The sequence below is a fragment of the Amblyomma maculatum genome, chromosome 9, assembly GCF_055883805.1.
Source record: "Amblyomma maculatum isolate TAMU_Amacu chromosome 9, ASM5588380v1, whole genome shotgun sequence".
NCBI classification, from domain to species: domain Eukaryota; kingdom Metazoa; phylum Arthropoda; class Arachnida; order Ixodida; family Ixodidae; genus Amblyomma; species Amblyomma maculatum.
In genome coordinates this window covers 20,555,924-20,583,058 of record NC_139352.1, presented here as the reverse complement: position 1 = coordinate 20,583,058, position 27,135 = coordinate 20,555,924, and the positions used below count along the sequence as shown (strand labels likewise).

General features: G+C 45.0%; 1 protein-coding gene across 1 annotated transcript; it reads right to left on the bottom strand.

Moving 5' to 3' along the window:
• Nucleotides 1–2,415: 2,415 nt before the first annotated feature.
• LOC146178547 (protein lifeguard 1-like) lies at nt 2,416–21,266 on the bottom strand. The gene is made up of 10 exons (XM_084579993.1): nt 21,185–21,266; nt 21,005–21,083; nt 15,784–15,837; nt 13,730–13,820; nt 9,689–9,726; nt 7,548–7,597; nt 6,254–6,291; nt 4,977–5,066; nt 3,070–3,117; nt 2,416–2,577 (listed from the first exon to the last, which is right to left on the bottom strand). Exons 1-10 carry the CDS (start codon nt 21,264–21,266, stop codon nt 2,416–2,418), a joined length of 732 nt encoding a protein of 243 aa, XP_084436119.1.
• Nucleotides 21,267–27,135: the final 5,869 nt, after the last annotated feature.

The window sequence follows — 27,135 nt, the reverse complement described above, 5'->3', positions numbered from 1 at the left end:
AATAATGTCAAGTGGCTGCCAAACAATTTCATCGCCATTTGTTTTTGAGGCCTCACTGAGTGCCAGGCATCCGTCGGCGCATGATCAACTGCATGCACACATGCGCGAAGGTACGGGAATGTCCAGAGAATGCTTAGGCGTACGTATTAATGCACTGCGTACGTTGCTCATATGAATACCCAGAATACTGCTACATTTTATTATGACAGCCAAAGCGAGAACTTGGTTGGCCGCAGCTACGCCATGAAAAGGTGTAGCTACGGTCTCGTCATAAAAAATAAGCCCGCCATGACAACTGAATTCACGTTACCCCTATGCAACGGGCTGGAGCTGCCAACTGTGGACGCTCCTTTCATATGGAAGGGTGATATCAGAATCAGCCTATCAGAACCGTTTGCATTCTCGTTACCCCTACGCCACGTAGGCACGTCCATGCGGCTTTGTTGAAGCGTGACTTTATATGTGCGCTGGTAGCTTACGCTCTCGCGTCACACCCTCAAAAGGATGAGCTTAAATGTCCCCAATAATGTAGCACCTCGCACTGATTGGGCGTGCTGTGCGATGTGTGCGCTGTCAGTGCACGGTAAAGAACCCCAGGTGGTCGAAATTTCCGGAATCCTCCACTACGGCGTCTCTCATAGCTTGAGTCGATTTGGGACGTTAAACCCCACAAAGCAACCACAAACCAACCAACTGAATGGGCGTGATAGGGGCATAATGTACCAGGAAAAAGAAGCTTCTGCCGTTGCTTTCACAATTCAACTAGGGTAACTAAAGCTAAACCACAACTAATTTTTTATGTTGGACATTTTCTTCTTCCTTTGGCATTGGTAGCATTGCGTTATTTGTTACTTACCTTAGTGGTTGTTTCCAGCTGCAGTCTTTAACTCTCGGGAGCCACAAGCGCAATTCAACCTACTCGCATAGTCATTTTTTCAATCCTCTGTTTCTCTCTCTGCATTTAAAATTGCCTGCAGCGATTAAAACATTTCTGTCAAAGATTCAGCTCCTATATCGCTCCCTAGCATCTAATCGGATTTTCCCTAACAGGGAACTGCTGCCTGTTCGTAGTGTTGTGGTATCCCGATATCCTGACAACACACAACCTGCCTTATAATCAGTGGCCGTATATATCGCTTGCCAATTGCCATGTGCTATTTGTCAGCTGTCAGAGGCAGGCCCGCGATTTCTCCCTCACAGCGCTGACAATGGTGACGCCAGTGCGGACCAGCAAGCCTGGATTATCCAGCTAGTCCGCAAGTCAGCTGCTGCCAGCGGAGCCCTGGACGAGGGGCACCGACCACCCAGCTCCTGCGAATATTTACTGATTATATGCTCATTAAAAGTTTTCTCTCTCTCTCTCTCTCTCTCTCTCTCTCTCTCTCTCTCTCTCTCTCTCTCTCAAGAACGAAGCATTATATATTATAGCTTTAAAATATATTCATATAAAACATGCAAACAGTTCAAAATCTGTAAACATATATTCCTACCATAATCACCTACCGTATACACTTTGTTGAAAAACAACAACAAACGAACGCCGAATATGCCCATGGACGGATAATAAAGACAATATTTTTATTAGGCAAACATGCCTTTCCACATATTCCTGTCAGGTGCCGAAATTCAGACACGTGTGGCCTATAATTTGGAACACAGGTGTCTTTTTTATTTTATTATTTTTATTATCGAAACAAGTGAGACACGCGTGTCCTGTTGTATATTATTGACATAGAAAGTCATTGCATATTTCAGCAAATATTTTATTCGAGATTTATGTACTAAGTCCTATTGCGGCCGTCAGCAGGTTTAAGGCTGAGCAAGTTTATTTTGCTTCGCTCGTTCTTGGTACGTTTATGTTCCTTATATGAGAGCAATTAGCTACCGCTTGAGCTCTTTCTCCAACGATTTCACCTTATCCGTTCATCGGATTAACATTTAACAGCCTCCCCACCCCTCTTAATTTCCTTGATATTGAGACGGATGCCCTACAGCCCGCTAGTAAGGCACGCTTGACACAGGGTAAAAGTCGCGGCCATCTTTAAGATATCACCATATCCGGGTGCTCTTATCACATTGTGAAGCTTCATTAAAATATGCATGGGGACGTATGGAAGAAAATTGAAATGAGGGCGAGATATATCCACTGCAACTGCATTGTAACACGCGCTGTTTGGATAAGAGTAATGACGGCAAAATCGGCATTGCTTCTAATCACCAAGCCGAAAATTAGAATCTTGTATTTCCCTCTTAAGGTTTCGCAAAGCCTAATCGCGTAATAATGGCGCCGAGTAAGTTCGTCGATTGAGCTGGGACAATGTTGCCACACACGCCACGCGTGCCCAGCGGCATTTAAGGCACGACCAAATTGGCTGCTGCTGCTGTCCGCTTCTCTCTCGGCGCTGTGGGTAGCAGCTACTGGTCGCCTTGAAGTTGTCTAACAATCTGGAGGATGTAGATGAATAGGTTGATGACATCCAGGTACAGCGTCAAGGCTCCGAAAATGTAGTCCTCCGCCGAAACGCCGAACTGCCGGTTGGAGCCACCCACGATCAACTGCGTGTCGATGACGACGAACTGCATCGGGACGAATGGAAATGTGTGTTCACGACTATTTCGCCGACTGTGTGCACTCTTTATTTTGTTCCCCAACTTCGTCTTTAGAAATATCGTGTCACTTGCTTGCCTTCTGCGCCACCAAAATTAATAGCCTATGTTTTGACAGTTGGCGCCACAGCCTAATGAGTAAATATGCATATTTTAGTGTAACCCAGCATGCCGTATAATTAGATACCTGAAGGTCACTTGGCGCCACACTTTCACCATTGGTCATCATCTACAGAAATGTCCATCCCTACTGAGTGCTTCTAGCTAGTCGGTATAGGCAGGATATCGAGGTGAATTACGTGCCGTCTCACGACAGACTATAAATGAAACCAGCCGCTGCTAGAGTCCAGTACTATATTCCTGAATTAATTGTGAAGGTCATAAACACATCCACCTTATATACCCTGCGGCGTAAGATTCACAAATTAAAATCAATAGGATGAAGATGTAAATTTGACTCACAAAGCTGAAAATGGCCGCTCCGATGCAACTGTACGCAAAGAACAGCATCTGAAACATAAGTACAGATAACTCCATGCGTACATGTACGACATGTATACTAATATATCTACCAAACGCGTGAGCTTTAACCGCCTAGTTGATAAGCCCCGTACAACAGAGCACAATGGCGAAATGAGCAAGAAAACTTAGGTAGAGGGTACACATAAGCGACACATTTAAGCATGACACGATTTCGTAATGAATCCCTTATGCTGCTCCTATTGCGGATCAACACTCGAGTATGTAAAGATTAGCTGGTCGCTTAATACCTAATCTTTTAATCTGTCCTGCATTTATGTCGCATACATTCTTTGCCACACTCTCAGGCTATGTAGCATATAATGGAACGCGCGGTATCCAAATATATAAATCAGCGCTTCAGGTGCGCTGTACGGAAGCGCCTGAGTGTCCAGGGAGTAGCCTTGTCTTGCTGCTGGCCCAACAGTCCTGGAAGGCTCGATTTTCATCTCATCTCCCCATCTCAAAGGAGAGCTGGAGTTGGCTAGCACTAAGATGTCGTATGCTCTTGTGACGTCACACGACCCTTAGACGAATCAGTAAACTGTCAGTACAATGTCATGACGGCACAACATATCCGCTTTTCCTTCCCACTACCTTCGACTGCATATTAACTGTGACGGAAGTGTCGCATCAATAACTGGCAACTTCTCTGTCTTTGTATAGGACATCCGATTCGTCGACGTTGCTCTCTTAGTTTAATTCCACGAACGGTTTCGAAGATTAGAAGAAGATATATTCTGAGAAAAATAGGTGCAGACATATCTCTCACTCGTTACTATTCACCTTAACAGGGCCTTAAACTTTTTTTTTTTCAAGAAGTCAGGGTCCGAAAAGCAGAGTATGTCTCTCAGTAATCTGTTGGCGCCCAAACAGCGTAGCTGTGTGAGGGGCCAAGGAGAAAGAATTTCGACAACCTGGTCTTTTTTCGTTCATTGATATCGATAAGCACACCGTTCTCTGAAGCAAGTCGCCCGCGTCTGGATGTCAGCGCTTTCGATCTAACACCTAAACCATCGAGTAGAGTGTCAATAAATATCAAGTCAGCCAGCAATCCTTTATATAGCGAGAAGAATGTTATTAAAATCATGAGAGATGTTCAGCGTGGTCTTTTCAAGTAAAATAGATTACTAAAGCCATCGGCGGGACCACAACTGAGGACCTGGCGATCATAAAAATGGGGGCGGCAGCACATGCTACAAAGATTCTAGTGTCGTCGCCTTGATTGGATGGCATCGCCACGACATTTTTGATAGCCACTTGTGCGCTGCTTCCATAAATATGGTTGTTGTCCTGCTGGAGTCATAAGGCGCGTTTTGAATTTGTAGTTTCCGGCGCTGGTCACGGGTGTTATCACACGCAAAAGGCGTGTACTGTAGCAGGGCGCATTCACTTGCTAAGGCTAGGTATCAAGACAGAGGTGACTGATCTCTAAAGCTGGACACTTTGTTGCGGATACCAAGTTGAGCCGTCCCACATATGCCCCAGGTGTATATTTCAATGCGTTTCGCCCTTAGGTCTACTGTGTATACCAGATGGAAGAGATTAATTTTTATTAACTACTAAAGCCTACTAGGAGCGCAGGAAGGTCAGGTAAGCGGTTTCAAATAGCATCTTCCGAACTCAAACTCGTGACAACATTGTTGGCATCTGCTTTCGAGTGGCACGGCGACGAGAAGAAATTAAATGTCACTGAGAAAGCACGCAGATGAAACAAATTGAGGAAACTGTGGCGGCTGGCAACAGAAAACACTGCTGAGTATTTATAATCTAAGGAGCCTTTCAAAAACGTCATTGTATAAATGAACTGGCATTTTAAGAATGCTACAAGCCTCGGCCGATTTCTCTACCTTCGATGGGAAGATGGCGACCAAGATTCCGAAGATCATCAGAAGAATCACGAGCACGAATGCGATGCCCGTGCATGCTGTGAAGTCTATCTGCAAAAAAGAAAATAAATAACATTAGTGACTCTTCTGGAACATTTGGAAACATTGTTCATGAGAGGCTTAGGTATGGCGAGCGCGAACAAAGCTCAGTATTCTTTTAGCGAGTATTTGTGCATTGCCTAATCAAATTTGATGGACGTAGTACATGCATTGTACATGCATGATTTGATGTGCATGAATGGTATGTTCATGCTCAGTGGCAGTGATGAACCCTGCAGCTTGCTTGAACATATGATGAATCTTGATTTTGCTTAGGAAAGGTGCAAAGTCTCTTATAACACAATAACGCGCTCGCTGTACATTTACGCCCGCATCGTAAGGTGACAGGCCATCTTCAAACACTTACAAATAGGCACGAATGCTAGATCAAGTGGTTTAGATATCTTACAGGGGGCAGATATATAATATGACTAAGCGTGTGTCTTGCCTCTTTCAACCATGCACTTCTGCTGCCAATTTGTGCAGCATAATGTGCTTGGCTGATACTTCTCTTTTGAAGACACATCACATGAAAAGAGAAGGCGAGCGCTATCCTCGATTATCATGGGAGCCCATTTTTCCGTGAAAGAAATCAATGAACAGTAATGATATTTTGTTTTGCACATGAAGCTAAATTGCCATTAAGCATACGTTTGTGTCCATAGAAAATCCAGGGTACAACGAGAGAAAGAAGATGGCTACACAGTATGGAAGAGGCACTGAACAAGGGGAGCCTCAGTTCGCAAGTCGAGTCAACGTTTCAACAAGTGGACTTTTCTTCCCCCAAGACGAAGACAAGTGTACTTGTCGAAACGTTAGATCGGCTAGCGAACTATGGCTATAGAGAAATCACTCTTGAGGTGCAGGACTTCTCCTAAGTGTTCAAGTGGCAGGGAAATGGACACTGCAATGATTACTACAATATCTACACTTTGCGAAAGTATCGTTAGGGAAATGGGCACTGCAATAAGTACTGCACTATTTGCACTTTGCGAAAGTATTGTTAGCCACAAAAAAGTGCAAATGTTGCGGTCCAGATGCGAAATAAAAGCTGAAACATATAAAAATACATATACTCTAATGTGCTGCCACTAAAAATATTCATTTACACAGCGGCCCCTTGTTAGGCTTTGGTGTGATAGATAGCATTGAAGTTGCAAATGCATAGGTGAAAGTAACAAAGAAAAAGCAATGCTTACGACTGTCTGCATCGCGAAGATTGTGAGCATCATAAAGACTCCCTGGAAAAAAAATGGTAGATGCACTTAGGACCGCCTCTTTCTGAGAATGCGGAGGCATTATACTCTGTGGCCGAAAAGAACCTGCAAATGTAGTTTAAGATGTATCAATTTCTTTAGTCGGTATATTTCATCCTCAGCTCCTTTTGCCGCACTGCCCTTACTACCTTTACCTGCCGTTGCTAGTATTGTTCGTAAACTTATGTAAAGCACAACAGAGACACAACAATCAGACAAGAGAGACAGAACCTGTCTCTCTTGTCTGATTTTGGTGTCTCTGTTGCGCTTTACACAAGTTTACGAGCATGAACTAACTAGCCCCGCAGCGCATTTGACTAGTATTGTTCGCCGTGGGCTCGCATTTTGCCGCATTGCGTCGGCTGCCTTATGAGCACTTCGATTATGACGTCCGATCGAAGAAACGGCCTCGGAGAAACCGGTTTGACTGGGCTGTTAACAGGGGGGGGGGGGGGGGGGGGGTCATCAGCTCTTTCCTTTGCTACGGAAGCAGCCCAGTGTCCCAATATGGCAACACCCTTCACCCTTCCGTACAATCGTCTATAAGGCGCGCTCGCTAATAGAACAGGCGCATACACTCGCCATGGAAGGAGAACAAGCAATAGTCGCACGGCGCAGAAACCGATCCAGAAGTAGTAGCTTGGGAGTTGGCTAAAAAGCAGCGAAGGTTTGCAAAGCGCAAGGCTAGATGAGTGGCGTTTTGCTTCGCGATATCCAGGCTTAACCTTAGATAAGCCACAGCTAATTTTTTTTTTAGCTCCCATATGCTGGACACTAAGATGCGATATAATCTTTAGAAATATAACTTGGATGGTACATTTAAAACGAGCAGCTTCGCACGGTTTATCACTTCGCTAGCTGAATATTACTAGAAAGTTTGTTGCGGCTGTAAAAATCATTAGTAATGAAAGAAACTGTTATTGGTGCTGTGTACTCCCCATAATGAGGGCACCTCCTTTATTCCAGAGAAAAAAACCCTCAGTTCGGAAAACATGATAAAGATGTTACCACAATGCACTGACATAGTGCACTGATAAGTTTAGTGCGTTGATAAATATTTTTTTAAAGGATGGACGCCACAGTGATATAGTTCCTTTTAGAACTTTTGGCATATTTACACCAGACCACCTAAAAAAAAACACCTCCATGAGTTTATTGCGACGCGTTCAGCTTTCAGACGGCCGCACCGTATATCCTTGTGCAACAGAGAACTCCGAACAAGGTACGCTTTTTCCACTTACCGCTGTTATCCCTGCTGCCCACAATATTTCCTCCCGGCTGTAATGCCTGCGCAGGAGAGTGCGATACAGTCATATTAGGTAGGAAGATTAGATTTATACTGTGAATCCATCAGCTATCCCAAGCGCGGCATTTTCTGTTAGAATAAAATTTGCTAGCCATGTAGTCGGCCCCTTCATATGTAAAGATATTTGGTTCATGCCACTTTTTATGATAGGTAGCGGCACTGCTGCAAAGCTCTTAAGCATTTGAACGTTTTTCGGCTGTACAGAGAGTGATTGTTCAGCAGTCTGTGTGACGTCGAGACATCACGGCGGAATTAACTGTAGATGCTAGATGGTGCACGCTAGGCCACGCGGGCTTGTCGATACAATAGGTGTTTGGTTTGGGCTAGTTGGTATATCGCAAATATAGACACAGACGATATAGATGTAGACGGCACAAGCACTTGCAGTCTATATCTGTGTCATCCGCGTCTATGTTTGTGCTATGTTTTTAAGAAATTGTCAATACAGCTTGGTTAGAGCTGGCGCTTATGTCACTGTCGAGTGGTCCTTATATTAGTCTAGATTATGGCTCTGTGCTAAGGAGTATGTGCGACCCGAAACTGTAGTGAAACGAAACGTGCCGCCCCTCTGATTCACATATGGCCTAGCCACGCTTTGTCGGCAGTCATTTGTTTTTTTTTTTCTAAGGTGAACGACTGACCACGACGGCGAGTGCTGCTCCCATTACTGATGCTCTTATACTATTTCCCCCCCTGCCTCAGTCGGAAGAAATGATGAGTTGGAAATTATCACATTTTGAACTAAGGGCCCTCTTTCGAACAAATTTAGCATTGCAATTTTCTAAGTGGGCTACAGAAACAATCGTTTTTCGTAGTTTCGGAAACTGCTATGAATTGACATTACATGGCCTCCTCTAAAACAGGTTCAAAATTGATAAAGTTCATAGGACACCTTTTAATCCTGCCCTAAAATATATAGATGGACTAAAAATATTTTGTACTAATGTTGTGTCATATCATCGCAAAAGTAGCTGTGGATAACATGATAGCGTATTCAACATCAGCAAGAAAATAAACTGGAGTCCTTTCCCTGGAGACGAGTGGTGCCATTATGCCCCTTTTCAGAGGTTACACTTAGAGGTCCGCTAAAAGCTTTCCGAGCAATTTGAAAAATCAATCCGCACCGATTCATTATATAAATAGAGCAATGGGAACACTAAAAACCTTATTCGAACAGAAATCTATAGATTTCACTCCACAAAAAAAAATTGAAGAACGATTCTAGCTAGCATAACATAACATACCACCCAGCACTGAGAGTCCATATTCGTTGCGCAAATTTACAATGTTTTGGTATAAATGCCTTTGATTACATATCATTCTTGCAATGGTTTGTGGTAGCACAGGAAGGAGTTTATGAAGAAGCGTTAATTGTTACTCTAGTTTGAGATACGCTTCGCAAGGAATGCAGCAAGAAATAACGTATACGGATGACACAGCGCACTGAGACAAAAGCCTAGTTTTTGGTGTGGGTCCTCTTCTCGTCCAGATGAATTTATAGCCCATAATTATTCCGCACCGTTTTAAGCACCAGATTTCGCAACGGGAAGGATAAGAGAGCCATGGTAGTCGGCAAGAAATATTCGGCCCTCTTTACGTTTCTCAAATCAACGAGGTTTATTCTATTCCCTTTCTTACGAAAAGCGGGCAACTGGCGGTCAACTGATGCTGCTAGATGCGGATGTACGGAGAAGCTCAATATGCATTCGTGTGGCAGGAAATGAAGTATATCTTTTCAGGAACCAGGAAATCAAACTCGGCGCATTAGGAACTCCGTGATCACTGACTGACATTCGAAGCAAGAGCAGCATGAGATCAGAGATTCGCTTAATTAACAGTAATTTGTACCATTGAGAGAGTTTTTTCTGCAGCGGCATTTATATTTACCTTTAGTGTTGCTTTACAGACCTTATAAAATATACGTAGGTATTAGATCAGGATATTTGACACTACCAGGCGCCATTTGATGTATATTGACCAACTTCAACGGGCTGTTATCATAGACCTAAAACGAAGCAGAAATGCGCACTTTTTTGTGGTTGGAAAAGTGAATGAGTGCGGAGTATACTCACACGCAGGTCCCGGCCATTGAAACCGCTGTCATGATTGTCTGAGGAAGAAAAAAATACAAAGCATGGTTCTGAAAACGATTCTACGAGAAGCCGTTCTCTGAAAATTGGTTCCCAACCAATCAAATTGGTTCTCAACAAATACGAAACTGGTAGCACTGATATGGGAGGTAAAATCAGTATCTACAACGCATACCCATAGATAGTCATTCAGTCACAGAGAGGTACATTACACGTATGACTCCGCTTGCCCTTGAGCATACCTACAATAGGACCATGGTGTGGAAAAAAAAATGAGGATGCATTTGTGTGCCTCATAGCTTGGACCCACTTCCCCTTGGACTATATATTTGAGATGTGAAAGATTTTCATTGTCTTCGTCCCCAATTTGATATATACCTGGAAACGTTTGACAAATTTTGGGAACACTTTTATGGGCGTAGCTTCCCCACGCATATTACAACTTGAAGAGAACAATAAATACATCTTCTGATACTTCCTCGGCAAGCTTGTACTTTCTTAGCTATATATATTAAACCCACGAGCCACTGGTTTTGCAATGCATACATAGGCCCGTATTGCGAGTTGCATCATTTACAGAAGCTTCGTTTTCTCCCTGAATAAAGCCGGAACCGGACGTGAGTTCGGCTCCCGGTTCCGGTGTTTTCGCCAATCATATAAGAGCAGACATGCAAAATCACAATACGCAAAACAACGCGAATTCGCAATACGGACTCTAACTACTCTTATGCGCAGTACAACAGAAGTGAACATTTCTGCCCATCCAGCTAAAAAAATTTGTTTGATAATGTTTAAAGATATATAGGCTGCTAACAACAATCCACGGCTTTCTATTTTCAAAACACCACCAATTGATTCTTACGGAAATATTATTAACCCTTCCGTGGGTGGGCAGTGGAACATCTAAACACTCATGTTAGCTACAAAGCCTATACCAATCATATCTCTACATTTCCCGCCGGGGTGGCGCAGTGGTTAAGGCGCTCGACTACTGTTCCCAAGGACGCGGGATCGAATCCCGGCCTCGGCGGCCGCTTTTCGATGGAGGCGAAAAGCAAGGCGCCCGTGTGCTGTGCGATGTCAGTGCACGTTAAAGAACCCCAGGTGGTCGAAATTTCCGGAGTCCTCCACTACGGCGTCTCTCATAGCCTGAGTCGCTTCGGGACGTTAAACCCCAAAACCAAACCAAACCAAACCATATCTCTACATTTATGCCGAATCTTGCAATATCCCTCAAATGCTTAGCAATTTAAACGCAACCAGAAAGCTGGACTTTCATTCTCCTGTAGGAATACTCATCCTCTATTGCCTTCGCTCAATCTGCCTGACAGGTTTATCTCGTAACTTCTGCCTTCATATTCTCCATCTTCTCTCTCCAGAATGCATGCATGTATTCTATATCTATTGCCCCGCCGTGGTGGTGCAGTGGTAAGACGCCCGACTACTGTCCGGAGTTCCCGGGTTCGAACCCGACCGCGGCGGCTGCGTTTCGATGGAGGCGAAACGAAGTGGCGTCCGTGTGCTGTGCGATGTCAGTGCACGTTAAAGATCACCAGGTGGTCGAAATTACCCCGTAGCCCTCCACTACGGCTCCCCTTTCTCTCTTTCCACCTTCACTCCCACCTTCTCCCCTTCCCTTACGGCGCGGTTTAGGTGTTCACATAGCAAGTGTGACAGATACTGCGCCTTTCCCTTCCTGCGAACCAATTACTATTATCATTCTATATCTATCCAGGATAGACTGGGCATCGTACATACAAAAAGGGGTAAATTGCTACCAAAAGTAGGAATGGGTAATTTTGCATTGGCCCCGCCGGGGTGGTGCAGTGGTAAGACGCCCGACTACTGTGCCGGAGTTCCCGGGATCGAATCCCGGCCTCGGCGGCTGCGTTTCGATGGAGGCGAAACGAAGCGGCGTCCGTGTGCTGTGCGATGTCAGCGCACGTTAAAGATCCCCAGGTGGTCGAAATTACTCCGGAGCCCTCCACTACGGCCCCCTTTCTCTCTATCCACCTTCAACCCCCCCCCCCCTTCATCCCTTCCCTTACGGTGCGGTTCAGGTGTCCACAGAGCAAGTGTGACAGATACTGCGCCTTTCCCTTCCTATGAACCAACCAACCAACCATTTTTGCATTGATCACTGCAGGAGCTAATAGACTGATATGCGATACTACAAGTGAAGGACATCCCGGACATCCCGACACGTGCACGTGTTTTGTGATCGTCATTTGTAGTCAATCAACATCTTACTCGTCTTTGTATGTGTTTCTTTTCCGTCGTTTGCTCTGCTGCGTTTTTAATCATGTTCGACCAATTAGCTATACAGCCAACTGTAGTATTGCTATATTATGATTTATGTACTCCTGACTAAATGAAACGTTAACAAAAGGACATGTTCGGAAGGGTTCTTTTTCTACATAGTGAAAACATCTCTGATTTAAGCGCTTCTTTTTATTTGCCTGGCTCCTTGCTAACAATTAGGCGCAGCAGAATGCCTAGGACAATTTACTGTATTTGTAATAACGTCGCGTGCGCAGCAGTACCTGGGTTCGAACGTGACCGCCGACAGCTGCGTTTGAATGGAGGAGAAACCTAGGGCTGTGCAACATTGTTGTTGTTGCGACTATAGGAAGGAGGAAAAGAAAATGCACTGGACTGCTACTGGCTCTGTTGCTGAGCCACCTCCGCTGCCTCGTGCAGACAGAAGAGAAAATAGAGAAGAAAGAAAAAAGAGGAAGAGAACTCCGTAGAGCCAGGAGCAGTCACCCCCTCCTCTCCCCTGTGCAACATCAGTGCACGGTAATTGATCCCCAGGGGGTCGAAAAGATTCCGCTGCCCTACACTCCAGCAACTCTCTCTCATTTCTAACCCGTCTTCCTCCTTTCCCTTACAGCGAGGTTCAGTGGCCACCAAGAATTGTGATAGAGCTCATTTTCTTTTCATATATGAATTTACATTCTTTTATTTCTTGGTCCAAATCTAGGTCCGAAGCTAAATAATACAATACACATAACAGCAGAGAGATAAGCGGAAAGAGAGAAAGAGGAGTCGTGGTTGGAAGCCTGCGGAGTAATTTCGACCACCTGGGGATCTTTAACGTGTACCAAGATCGCACAGCAGACGGACGCCTCTCCATTTCTCCTCTGGAACGCAGCCGCCAGCGGTCGGAACCGAGCCCGGGTACTCCGGCGCAGTAGTCGGGCATCTTAACCACTGCACCACTGAGGCGGGGCAAGCCAGAAAAGTAGAATAAAATATCCAATCTAGTCATGATTTTTTGTGTTGGATTTGACGTGCTTATTGTCTGGATTCTGCGTTGTTCTGTTGGCTATAACTTGGATTGGGGCTATGGCTAATGTTGCACGTTATTATGAATTGTTGTTAAAGCGTTACAGCCAATTCATCATGACTGGATTTGCTATTGGCTTGTTATGTGGATTCTTGATTGGATACTTTGCTAACGGTTAGTCATTATTTATTGCCATAAAGTTATTATAGCCAAATATCAAACCAGAAAACTAAAATAGCAAATCCAGTCTTAGTGTTTCGGTATAATACTTAATGTAACTTAAACTTGGGCGAGATGTGCATAGCTGTGGGTAAGAGAAACAAGCACTCAAAGGACACACACGGAAGGAAGAAAAAGACGGAACAGGCGCCTGTCCTGTCTTTCTTCCTTCCGTGTGTGTCTTCTAAGCGCTTGTTCTCCTTACCAACAGCAATGGCTTAATGGCACTGCATAATAATCAGCCACATTAATAATAGCCAAGAATACAATCAAGCATCCACAACACAAGCCAATAGCAAATCCAGTCATGATTAATTAGCTATGATGCCATAACAACAATGCATAATGACTTGCGACATTAGTCATTGCCCTAATCAAGTTACAGCCAACAATACAATGCATAATCCAGGAAACAAGGCAGCCAAATCCAACACAAGACGAAAGGCGTCTCTGAGCGCCCTCGCAATAAAGCACGTAAACAGACTTAAGTGCAATTTAATTTTTTCAACACTTACGAAAGCGAAGAGGACAATGAAATTTATCGGGAACGACCGGGCGACGTTCTGGCAGCAGCTCAAAACTACAAGCAGGACGAGAGATCCGACGCTGGAAAGGGGAGGAATGCGTCAGTTACAGCGGAGAACCAGCTGTCTATGTCATTCAGTAAACACTCAGATGCGTTTGTTGTTTGGCCACTCGAAGATATTGAGTCATGTAAGTATCCTGCTCTTTTGACAGCTTTTTACTTTACATCTAAAATAACGATTCGTTTCATAAATCATTTCCCTGAAAAGTTTTGTCGGAAGTCCATTTTATTACCTAAGGAAACAGAATACCTGGCGTTCGTATAAGCACGCCATAAGGCATCTGCGAATCCTTTCGATGATCGAAAGCTCCCATCAAGCTTGCCTGTTCTTGAGAAAAAGTCGCTGCTGCCGTAAGCTGACAGGTGACCAGGATCATTTTTACAGAGCAACGGTTCTCGCACTTTTGATTCGGTTCAACCAATCCTGAAACTAAAATTCGTCCACAATATTTTATCACGCAGTATAGTTGTATATGATTTCTTGTAATCGAATACTTGTAATCAGTTATATTGTGCTTGGTCAGAAAATCTGCTAGAATGTGACCTAGGTCAAAAGCAGAAACTGATAATAAAAACGAGGTTCACCCCGAGAGAGAGCAGGTGAAACGTCGTGAAAACGGCAGAGAAAATTGACAGCGGATGTTGCTAATGCTTCTACCTGGTCTCCGACTGCTTTGCCAAGTGAGACTTTGTCGCCGAGGGTCAGACTAGTCATCGCGTAACCGATAATATAACTCGTTTGGAGTAATGTACAACGGCCGCGAACCGCTTCCGAAACGAGTTTAGGGAAAAACCGCATGGCCCTCAAACCGAGATTTTGTTGCATATAACCAGGTTTTGGTTTCAGGGTAACCTACATAATTGACGCCAAGCCGAAGTAAGAATTACAGCTCTGCACTGTTCGCAATGCTACGGCGTTTTGCCAATGTATTGCAGTTCTGACTGTCTCTTTCGAAGAAAGACGGCAAACTCGCAGAGAATTTTCTGCGCTTCAAGCGATCATGCTTACCCCATTTAGAAATTCTTTAACATATGCTACCTTATACCTTCGGTAAAACATTATACCGCTGCCCCTACGCTCCCAGTACGTTTGAAGGGCCGAAGCTTAGACAGCGTAAACGTAAGCGTGCTTAGACGTTAAAGTGACCTATATCTTCAAGTCGACAGACCTGTGCAACCGCAATAATAAGCTCTATGAAAACCACAGCGAATAAAATACTGCAGGCAGAAGATAAAATAGTTTTAAACTAGAGACTACTGCGGCTGAAAAATAGAAATGGTTGTCGCACGATGCTATCGATACTACGGAGCTCCTGCAGTCTCTTAAGAGTTTCTTTCTTCTGGACGTATCGATCCTATTAGTACACGCATCGTGCTAAGAGGATCGGGATACAGGACATTGCGACGATTATGCACGTTCACTTCTTGGACGCAGATGTCAGTCCTTAGATGTGTTTCTGGTTTTGCCTCAGTAGTACAATGTTCCCAGGCGGCACAAATCATTTGCCCAATATTTGTACTGTGCTGGTAATAGTATAATCATATGTTGAGCCCGAAATACTAACGCAGTACCAATACGTGGCCAATGAATTGTGCTGTCTGGGTTGGAACTGTTTCTTCGCATTGTGCGTGTTTGGGACCAAAAATATAGTGTTGTCACGCCGCTCCACGAGGGAACGTTGCAATTTCCTCCGCAGTGTGATTCCACCTTATACAGCTGTTCAAGCTAGTGAGTCGTTTCTTAGCACAGACATTCCAACGTACTGGCACGCGAAACATGCACTGGTCCCCTCTTTGTCTCGTCTCTGCACGTCCACTGTGATGGGTGTTGAAACCGACCTCATCAAAGAGCCCGCCCGGCTCACACCGAGCTGGTCCCTCTAAACTGCCACATTTGCACCTTGTTGAAGGCCGCTATTGGCAACGCCTTTTTCAAAGCTTTTCATTGAAGATCAAGCTATAAGCATAAATTCAATTACTCACCCGAAACCCATCATTATGAGTCCGTGAGTCTTGGCAAACTTTGTGAGTTCTGGCCTGTGAGGCAAAGACAAAAGAAAGATGAAATTTTGATGAAAGGCCTGATGAACAGTGCCCCAAGTTTGTCCACCATTTTAGTTTCGCTTGAAATTCTGGTGAAACAAGACAAGCCTCACTCTTTAAGCGAACGTGCAAAGAAAAAAACAAAAATAAAACAACCTTAACCACAGGTAGCTCATAATTGCATTTGCGCTAGTCGGTCAAGGGAAATCTGTTCTTTTTTGTCCAGATGCAAGGCAAGCTGCACCATGTTTGAGCAGGCAACCAAGCTGCTTCTGATCTCTAAGACATCTTCCCTCTGATGCTTCAAGCGAAGTGGCTTCTTGTAACATTTACAGTTCCAGTTGCAACATCATTGAGGTGTCGTGACACATATGCTCAAGAACTAAGTCCGTTAATGAGGAAGATCCCGTAAATACTTTTCTGCCATAATATTGCGACCTTATGTACATTGACGATAAAATGCACATTGCACCTCCGCGTCATATTTGATGTTTATAGCCAAAAATGACGCTACATTATTTTAAATGCCTCGGCTACTGGGACTGAGCCTTGGCACGCTACGTGAAAGGCCTCTAACATATGTATTTTTTTTTTGTGGCGCGCTCCGATTTCAAAGTTTACATGATCAAGTTCTGTGACAACAGTACCACACCGCCAGACCCCAAGACTGCTGTGAATTAGACGGGCCTAACTGCGCCACGCCCAACCGACTGAGGTTAACATGCCACGAAAATGCATACTGCATGGCTTTTTACATGCAACCACAAGCTTTCACTTGGCGGGGCTACTTGCTTGGCGCGGTTCGGCAGCATAATGAAGGTGGGGAAGTTAGCCACTTTTCTAGTGACTCTTAAGAATTAAGTAAATGTGACTCGCGGAAAGAAATGGTACGCATTAGCACTAAAGGGGCCATATGCTCACATACTGCATCAGCAAAAGAGGCTAGAAAGGAAACTCAGATCTCTTTGTGAGCCTTTCCTGCCAGAAAATTTTGTTGTCATTTTTCGTGACACTATTAAATTTCAAAGGCGCCACTCCCAATAATTATATATCAAGCCACGCCGGTGACTGTTTTCATCTATTTCAGGTGTCTGTCTGTCTGTCTGTCTGTCTGTCTGTCTGTCTGTCTGTCTGTCTGTCTGTCTGTCTGTCTGTCTGTCTGTCTGTCTGTCTGTCTGTCTGTCTGTCTGTCTGTCTGTCTGTCTGTCTGTCTGTCTGTCTGTCTGTCTGTCTGTCTGTCTGTCTGTCTGTCTGTCTGTCTGTCTGTCTGTCTGTCTGTCTGTCTGTCTGTCTGTCTGTCTGTCTGTCTGTCTGTCTGTCTGTCTGTCTGTCTGTCTGTCTGTCTGTCTGTCTGTCTGTCTGTCTGTCTGTCTGTCTGTCTGTCTGTCTGTCTGTCTGTCTGTCTGTCTGTCTGTCTGTCTGTCTGTCTGTCTGTCTGTCTGTCTGTCTGTCTGTCTGTCTGTCTGTCTGTCTGTCTGTCTGTCTGTCTGTCTGTCTGTCTGTCTGTCTGTCTGTCTGTCTGTCTGTCTGTCTGTCTGTCTGTCTGTCTGTCTGTCTGTCTGTCTGTCTGTCTGTCTGTCTGTCTGTCTGTCTGTCTGTCTGTCTGTCTGTCTGTCTGTCTGTCTGTCTGTCTGTCTGTCTGTCTGTCTGTCTGTCTGTCTGTCTGTCTGTCTGTCTGTCTGTCTGTCTGTCTGTCTGTCTGTCTGTCTGTCTGTCTGTCTGTCTGTCTGTCTGTCTGTCTGTCTGTCTGTCTGTCTGTCTGTCTGTCTGTCTGTCTGTCTGTCTGTCTGTCTGTCTGTCTGTCTGTCTGTCTGTCTGTCTGTCTGTCTGTCTGTCTGTCTGTCTGTCTGTCTGTCTGTCTGTCTGTCTGTCTGTCTGTCTGTCTGTCTGTCTGTCTGTCTGTCTGTCTGTCTGTCTGTCTGTCTGTCTGTCTGTCTGTCTGTCTGTCTGTCTGTCTGTCTGTCTGTCTGTCTGTCTGTCTGTCTGTCTGTCTGTCTGTCTGTCTGTCTGTCTGTCTGTCTGTCTGTCTGTCTGTCTGTCTGTCTGTCTGTCTGTCTGTCTGTCTGTCTGTCTGTCTGTCTGTCTGTCTGTCTGTCTGTCTGTCTGTCTGTCTGTCTGTCTGTCTGTCTGTCTGTCTGTCTGTCTGTCTGTCTGTCTGTCTGTCTGTCTGTCTGTCTGTCTGTCTGTCTGTCTGTCTGTCTGTCTGTCTGTCTGTCTGTCTGTCTGTCTGTCTGTCTGTCTGTCTGTCTGTCTGTCTGTCTGTCTGTCTGTCTGTCTGTCTGTCTGTCTGTCTGTCTGTCTGTCTGTCTGTCTGTCTGTCTGTCTGTCTGTCTGTCTGTCTGTCTGTCTGTCTGTCTGTCTGTCTGTCTGTCTGTCTGTCTGTCTGTCTGTCTGTCTGTCTGTCTGTCTGTCTGTCTGTCTGTCTGTCTGTCTGTCTGTCTGTCTGTCTGTCTGTCTGTCTGTCTGTCTGTCTGTCTGTCTGTCTGTCTGTCTGTCTGTCTGTCTGTCTGTCTGTCTGTCTGTCTGTCTGTCTGTCTGTCTGTCTGTCTGTCTGTCTGTCTGTCTGTCTGTCTGTCTGTCTGTCTGTCTGTCTGTCTGTCTGTCTGTCTGTCTGTCTGTCTGTCTGTCTGTCTGTCTGTCTGTCTGTCTGTCTGTCTGTCTGTCTGTCTGTCTGTCTGTCTGTCTGTCTGTCTGTCTGTCTGTCTGTCTGTCTGTCTGTCTGTCTGTCTGTCTGTCTGTCTGTCTGTCTGTCTGTCTGTCTGTCTGTCTGTCTGTCTGTCTGTCTGTCTGTCTGTCTGTCTGTCTGTCTGTCTGTCTGTCTGTCTGTCTGTCTGTCTGTCTGTCTGTCTGTCTGTCTGTCTGTCTGTCTGTCTGTCTGTCTGTCTGTCTGTCTGTCTGTCTGTCTGTCTGTCTGTCTGTCTGTCTGTCTGTCTGTCTGTCTGTCTGTCTGTCTGTCTGTCTGTCTGTCTGTCTGTCTGTCTGTCTGTCTGTCTGTCTGTCTGTCTGTCTGTCTGTCTGTCTGTCTGTCTGTCTGTCTGTCTGTCTGTCTGTCTGTCTGTCTGTCTGTCTGTCTGTCTGTCTGTCTGTCTGTCTGTCTGTCTGTCTGTCTGTCTGTCTGTCTGTCTGTCTGTCTGTCTGTCTGTCTGTCTGTCTGTCTGTCTGTCTGTCTGTCTGTCTGTCTGTCTGTCTGTCTGTCTGTCTGTCTGTCTGTCTGTCTGTCTGTCTGTCTGTCTGTCTGTCTGTCTGTCTGTCTGTCTGTCTGTCTGTCTGTCTGTCTGTCTGTCTGTCTGTCTGTCTGTCTTCCTCGCTCGCTGTCAATGCCCATATAAGCATATGCAATCATCTCAGCAAAGAGCTAGCTGCAGTGCAATTCTTTCAAGTGGTGTTTTACGCGAGAAATAAACAACTCGCTAAGAAACTTGTTGACGCTTGCCGCGCATTACGAAGAAAAGAAAGCTAATAACAATGCGGCAAACACGCAGGCAATAGCGCCATCTATCGAGCGGTACTATAGGGATGTGGTACTGTACCGCTGGTGCACATTACAACGAATGTCGCTCTATAAGCAGTGTACGTGACTATCACTTTATTAAGGGATGTGCAAAGCCAATGAATGGCAAAGACTCGTCAGCATTCACTGGGCTTGCCGCATTCGACTGCAAATGTTTAGGAGGTACACGAGAAATGAAAAAGAATATTTCGATGCAACAACAGAACGAAATTGACGAAAACGCTTGCAGTTATAATAGGGGTGCATGCTCGATTTGTGAAAACAATGTCACGCTCCTAGTTTCGAGGTGCAAAACAAAGCAATACATTTGTTCCTGGTCACAAAAAGCTAAACTTTCACTCTGGACTTTAGAAAAAAAAAACATTAGTTTATTGTAAATGCACGGAAATACGTTACAGCGAAATAGGGAGTGGTATTTAACTGTGGTTCTTCGCAAGAAGAGCTCGAAACTAAGAAGTTACGTGAATCGAAATTGGAATTTGATGTAGAAAGCTGGCACGCAAAAATTGTATATTTCGCACGGGAAAGTTTGCGCGTGGACACAAAGACAAGAGAGGAAAAATAAAGACTAGCGCTATCGCTTTTTTTTTTTTTCTCGTCATTGTGTTGTGGGGCGAGTGAGTGAGTGAGAAGACTATTTACACCGACATGGACCTCGAGGCAGGGGCTCAGCCAGGGGGAGGGTCTCCGTGCCGGCTCTCCTGTGCCGTGGCCGCGGAGAAGGTCTTGAAGTAAGCCTTCTCCGCCAGGCGTTGTTGTTGTGGGGCCCCACAGCCCCTTTTAGTGTTTCAAACCGTGCGCGCTTTTTCCTGTTTGTGTTGGTGTTTGCCTGGGAAGCGCGAGTACGCATGAGCGAGCTGCCTGGAGCGGGGGTGGCATGCTATCGGCGCGAGACCGAGGGTAGATAAGCGCGTCGGCAACATTAGGGTGCCTCGATGCGCGCCCGCTCAAGGCACCCTAGGCAGCATGGCTTGGGGCTTTTTCGCCGTGCGGCCGGACAACGAGGGGCGGCCAGGCAGCGTCCCAGGCTGGCGGGATGTACACGGACAACGCAGCGGGGTCCTGCCAGATGAAGACGGAAGCGGTGCCTACAAGAATGCCTTAGAAGTTAGCGTAAGTGCTGCCACGCGAGAGGCAATGCTTTTTGCACCGTCTTCAACGCTTTGGCCCTATTACTCGCCCTCTTCGGGCCGCAGTGTGTTTTGTGTTGCCGCGGTAAAGCTCTGACGCATGTTCCGTTTTATTCTTCATAGTCCAATGTCGCGCACTTCGACGGCATGTTTTCAGCGCAGTTTTGTCCAATGCTGTTTCTTTTTTACTAAATACCTTTCTGTTGATCCGGAATAAACCGGTGTTAAGAAAGACGTGGTTTTTCACACGTCGGGCGAGACCATGGCTCACGGACCCGTATTCTAGAAGGCGGAGCCTTCAGTGTCCAGGCGCAACCTTTTCAGTATGCATGTCAACCAACTCATCCAACTTTCCACTCTCCTATATATACTTCGTGTTCAGCGATGAGCTGGAAGGAAAAGTTTTTCCTAATATTCTTTAAAGAAAAATGGCTAAAATCTTGAGATCGTTTGTCTTAAAGCTTCAACGGGAAATTTCTCTCTGACCAAACAAACCAGTTTAATGCATTGGTTTACTTACACAAGCACAAACGCAGCGATAATGCCAAACGTGATCAGAATCTGCACGGACAGAATTGCGTAGACCTTCCTGATGAAACCTGGGATATGGAAAGAAAACCTCTATCATCATGGTTCAAGCAAATTTTTTTAAACGTCAACGGTACAAGCAACTTCAAACAGTTACTAGTAAAAAGCCTACCTATCCGGATGTACTTGTCTGCGAATGGGTTGGGGCCTGCTGCCAAGCCGTCTTCGGCATCCGATGGCCTCCTGATGTGCATCTTTGCTGAAATTTAGGTGCGTGGTCCTAGCGAAAACTCTATGTAAAGAACAAAAGCGGGTGCGAAAAAGTTAGCCGACGTTACCATCCACCTGTCACTCTAAGAAATCAGTAGCCTCAATATGTGCGTAATGAAACAAGGGCCGAGCAGCACTGCCTGGATCTACGTTGTGTTCATGCTCAATCTGACATGAGGTCTTCACATTTCTGAGCCTGAGATAAGCAAGGTTTGTATTAGACCGTCAAAAACAAAAGCCAGGAGCTCCACATTGTCATGTATTACACACGGAAGAATCATTATGCCTAAAGTTGTCAGAAATATCAAAATAAATATATTACACTCGACCATATAGTATATAAATTTTTATTCGTTGCCAAAACCTTTAGCGCTTCATAATGTAAAACAGAAATATTGCAATTTCGACCACCTGGGGTTCTTTACCGTGCACTGACATCGTGTGCTGTGTGATGTCAGTGCACATTAAAGAACCCCAGGTGGTCGAAATTTCCGTAGTCCTCCACTACGGCGTCTTTCATAGCCTTAGTCGATTTGGGACGTTAAACCCCACAAACCAAATCAAACATAACTGGCGGCTATCCGATGTGCCCATTTCAAAAATTGTTTAGGGTAGCTTCAGGGTTTGGTGTTTTTGTTCCCCTGTTTTCAAAACGTACTAGCCTGTTGCATTGCGGGTCTATTTGTTTTTGAAATTTTCCCAGCGGTGGCTGTTGCATATTTATATAAGATCAGTTGGTGGCTACACTATATTGCTTCTTAAATACCAAAAAGATACTACCATTACTGCGGGAGCTCGACGACTACTTCTGCGGTGAGAGCACTCAAGAAAGAAATAATTAAACCTTTATGATAACAGACACGTGTGTAAAATCATTGCAAGGGGGCATGTCCACCCTGTGTATGCATGTTATGCCCGCCGCTACGAAATGCCACAAAGGCCGGATGAGGAGCAGGACTGATAGCAAGCATATCAGATTTTTTTTAATATTTAAAATTTCTTCATAGATCACCCGCTGTGTTTTAATGAAACTCTCTAGGACATAATTAATCCTTATAAAACAAGGTTGTTCAATATGTTGGAAAGTTACTGGTACCATCTGTGCAGCATTACTAAGATACATGTTTGAAGCTTTCTTAAAATAATAGGGGCCCCATCGTTTACAGCTCGGTATAAGACTCGCTCTGGCAGTGCAAGAATGACAGGCTTCTAAAAAAAAAAAAACTCGAATTATCGGCTTTTATAGAGCAGGAAAGGTTTCGCTCTGAAACCAAACTTCCTCTGCAAAGAAAGCAACTCATGCCCATCGGAGCTGAAACTGTTATCCACAAAGGACCAAAAAAAAGTAACTGTGCCATTGAAACTAATTTAAAAACTTTTCTCATCCAAATTATTTTTCTAGCAATAAACTGACGTCATTCGTTTTGATGATGATAATTGGCTCACAGGAAAGTAAAGGCGTAGTATTATCACACTTGTTCTGTGGACACCTGACCCGCGCCATAAGGGAAGAGAGGAAGGTGGGCGTGAAAGCGAAAAGAGAAAAGGGGTGCCATAGTTGAGAGGTCCGGAGTAATTACGACCACCTGGGAATCTTTAACGTGCACTGACAGCTCAGAGCACACGTACGCCACTTCGTTTCGCCTCCATCGAAATGCAGCCGCTGGCGGTCGGGATCGAATCGGTGTACTCCGGCAAACTAGTGGGCCGTCTTAGCATTGCAACGCCATGGCGGGGCATCCATTTTTATCAATTTAATTTCAGCAACTTCGCGTTTGGCTTTGTTCTTTTCTCGCCGAGAAAGCGCTAGTCTTTGCCATGCGCTTAGAGGCGAATAGGTTAGCTTCTTGGACGTTAACGGGTTTTTCTATAGTATTCTTGGAATATTTAGCCATTCGAGATGACCGGAAGAACCAATTGGCACCGATAATTAGAATACCTAAACATTAGACGGATCTTGATGTCTCTTAAAAGGAGAATGGAGAAAGGCTGCCTTTCCACTCTTACCATTGCCTCTCATCGTTTGCCTCTTACCGGCGTTCGTTACAGTGCTACCTATAATTATAATTGGCCTGCATGAGTAACTGCGCAGTGCCTGTCGCACTTTATTCAGCAAGTGGGAGTTTGGACGGTACACCACAGCTCCTGTCGCGTGGCGTTCCTTGGCGCACATCCAACTGGCGTTGCAGATGCCAGGAACGCTAGACAAGAACTCGCGGAATCTCGCGGAATATGACAGATGTCGTGCACAGATATAGTGCACAAATCTCGCGCAATACTCTCGCGCAAGAGATTTTGTTCCACAAGCCTAGAATAGCTTTCGCCTTATCAATAGGAAATCGGAGCGCAGATCGTTACACCGCGAAAGAACATGGCGCCTTCGTCGTCAGCGGACCAAGCGTGAAGCATCCATTAGTACTGTGAATGGTACACTCCCAAAGATCACAATGTCTCCTATTGGGTGGCATAAACTGTCGGCCAAACAGAGACCGTTCATCGATATGAATTATACCTCGAATCACACAGCGTCCGACTGAGCAGCGAGGGACAGCAGCAAGCGGGAATATAGTTCCAGTGACGCCATGACGCATTTCGAAAGAAAACGTTTATCGGATTGGCTCTATGGCTCATGCGTTTCGTATAACTACAAACGAAGGCCTAATAAACACAAAGCTTGACATTTAGGATTCTAATCCCAGAAGCTTGTACCAACATAATACCGCACGTGACAACTAGAGCACACATAAGGTCTGCCTTTCTTAGACTATGACGCCAGTGTTGATGACTCCTGTCTTTGTCTCCCTTTGCGTATTCTCGTTCGCCTATATGCACTGTACTACTCTCCGAATCACTTATTCTCGTTCGCCTATATGCACTGTACTACTCTCCGAATCACTAATTATTTACTTTGAGGCCTTCATTGTCTCGCACAAACTCCTTACCATACAGTGGTAAGCAAATGCATTGTGTGAACGACTACACGCCGTAGTTATAAAGGCACATTTAAACAAACCCTGCCTATGCGTTAGCGTGTCTGACTGGAGTACAATAGTACTGAAGTGTGCGATTCCTCTAACCTTGCGTCATGAATCGAGAAGCCCGAAGTGACAACGCCTGTGAACATGGCCACGTCATGTGGTTTCTTTTCGTCGCACAACCCGGTGAACAATCAGGCCTTGTCAGCTACCCCCTACCAGCTGCCTAATGTATGTTCGTAATATTTTGCTGACAACGCAGGTAACGGAGTTTGAAGCGATAGTTTTAAAGGCCGCGTCACCAAAAATAAGTTGTCGGCGGCCGTCCTCCGGCGATGATGATGTGAGCGACAAATGACGAGCATGGTGCTGGCAGACGGTAGCTGGCAGCTGATATTAGCGTGCACTAACTGGACACAAGGTTGCGTGCAATTACGTTTGGTATAGCAGCTGTTAACTCCGGTCTCTTCTGTCACATAAGATGGTAATATCGGAATCAGCCTACCAGGACCCTTGCATTCATCTTAACTCTAGCCTAAGCAGGCACGTTCATACGGCTTGGTTAAAGCGGGGCTTTATATGTGGGCTGATAGCCAACACTATCGCGTCATACCCTTAAAATAAAAAGTCAGGCGCTCCCTATAATTTTTTGCTAAGTCATGAATTCTCAAACATGGAAGATCTGGCATGCACAGGTTTGTTTTTGAGGTCTATGAGATCTGTACACAGCTCAAGTTATCTCCACAAAGTTGATGCAGACAACGTTATTCTTACAACTGTATATATTCCTGTGGAGCCGATAAAGCTGCTTCATTGTTTTCATAACTCAGCCATAGGTTATAAAATTGAAGTCCTTGAACGAGTCAGAAGCCTTCGATGCAACCCGACGCAACCGCAAAATTAAAACGTTTCGCTGCAAAGGACGTGTCGAACAGGTATGCGTGTTTTTAGGGATTCTGCTTTCCAGGCATGGGCTTAATGAGAACACACTTTATAAACCCTCATTAGGCCTAGTTTGTAACATGGCCAATCAAGGCGCTCAAATCCTCATCGATGCAATGCGCTGTCCGGATGACCTCTTGAGAAGTTGCGGCCGCATATCGATTTTAGGCATCGATCGTGAATCCTGCAGTATGCTTACCCGCGAAAGAGGGTCAGGACGCGGGCCACTGCAAATCGGATTATGGGAGACGAGGACCCAAGCAACCGGCGCCTCTTCGTCCTCGTCGCTAGGTGCTACCCTGCTTCTTCTTCTTCTCGCCTCTGTGCTTCTAATACGTTTAAATGTTGTTGTTGTTGTTCTCCTCTAATGTGATGGCACATTAGATTAAAAGATAAACTAAAATATAAAAGAGTAAATACTAACGCACGCAGTTATCTTTCGTTATCTCGTTATCTTTCTCGACTTCATTCCTCTCTTCTCGTGATCCCTACCGAAAAAGCTATGAGGTATCAATAACCTCACACATGGGTTCTTACACTACAATCATACTGAACTCGTACAATCTCACATCAAGTCATAAAAATATCATTCAAAGTATGACAATATATGTGGTCAAGTTCAGCTATCAAACGTTTTGTTTGCATCGCTGAAGGTGCTGTTATGTCCTGTCACGGGGCAGTCTGCCAGTATTGTTGTGCTTATTTGGCATTTGAACCCGTCTCTAGCCACAAAGGCTATGGGTCCAACCAACTGCGTGTGTACTGGTTCTCCAATTTAATAAAACAGTTTCGAAAGTATCAATAAAATGCGATTGAAGATAAGGCGTTTCATTTCACAGACAAAGCACAATTATTGTGAATATATACGGCGAAATTAAAAACGGGGCTAAATAGTATGTGACGTAGTATTTCAGGCCACCAAAAGTGAGATTGAAGATCAATCTCTCTTGTACTTCACCTTAAGTGAGCCAAACACCACGCGAGAGGAAAGCTTGCTGACATATATCACCAGTAGGCACCTGATAGCATTGGATATCGAACCACGCACACTACGCATATTTTTTATATAATTCTTCAATATTATGGCACCGTTTCTTACATTTTAATAGAAATGTAGATTAGATAATATCTAGCGCATTTTGCTATCAGAGTATCGCTTACCCATTCCACAAGGTAAATATATTATTCAACAATAATCATGTCTTCACAAAAAATGCTCTGTAACGAACACGTCTTTATTGCGAAGGCACTAATACGCTCAGCACCACCGACCAAGATCATTGTCAGGTTTTGTTAGTGCCGTCGCCCTGGTTAGCTAAGCTGTTTCGTGAAGTCAAACCACTTGGCTTCGCACGGAGAATTCAAACTAAGGCGGATATAACGGCTCCAGTACGCGTGTCTCTTCAGCGTGCCTCAAGATTGTCATGCAAAGAGAAAACAATGACTGACCAGTGACTGACCATGATACCTTGTAATGCTTTCAAAAAAAGAACAAAACTATCGCAGCGTAGTCGAACTGGCCGGGTTCGAAGAACTACAAGAGAACACTCAGCCCAAAACATTAGATGAACTGGCATATAGACAGCCGTGATGCTCGTAGCCTTAAAGCAACCCTTTTACTTTCACCGCGAGTACTCCGGGCATATGCTACGTCACACACCATATTGTCGCCGCCATCACCAGTTCTTCCTCCATGGAATTTTTTTCACCAGAGCCAAAACAAATATACTGACCTTCCTCGACTAACCACATCTTAACCGGCATCATCTTTTCGTGAAAAGATCGCACAACAAGATACCAAGCTGCCTCAAGGCTCGGTAATTCTATATGTATAGATGCCAGTAATGACGTATGTGAAACAACTGCAAATTATTGTCCTTCTAAGCCGGCGCTTAATAGGACATTCAGATATCAATTTGCAGAACCTCCTTCTGCC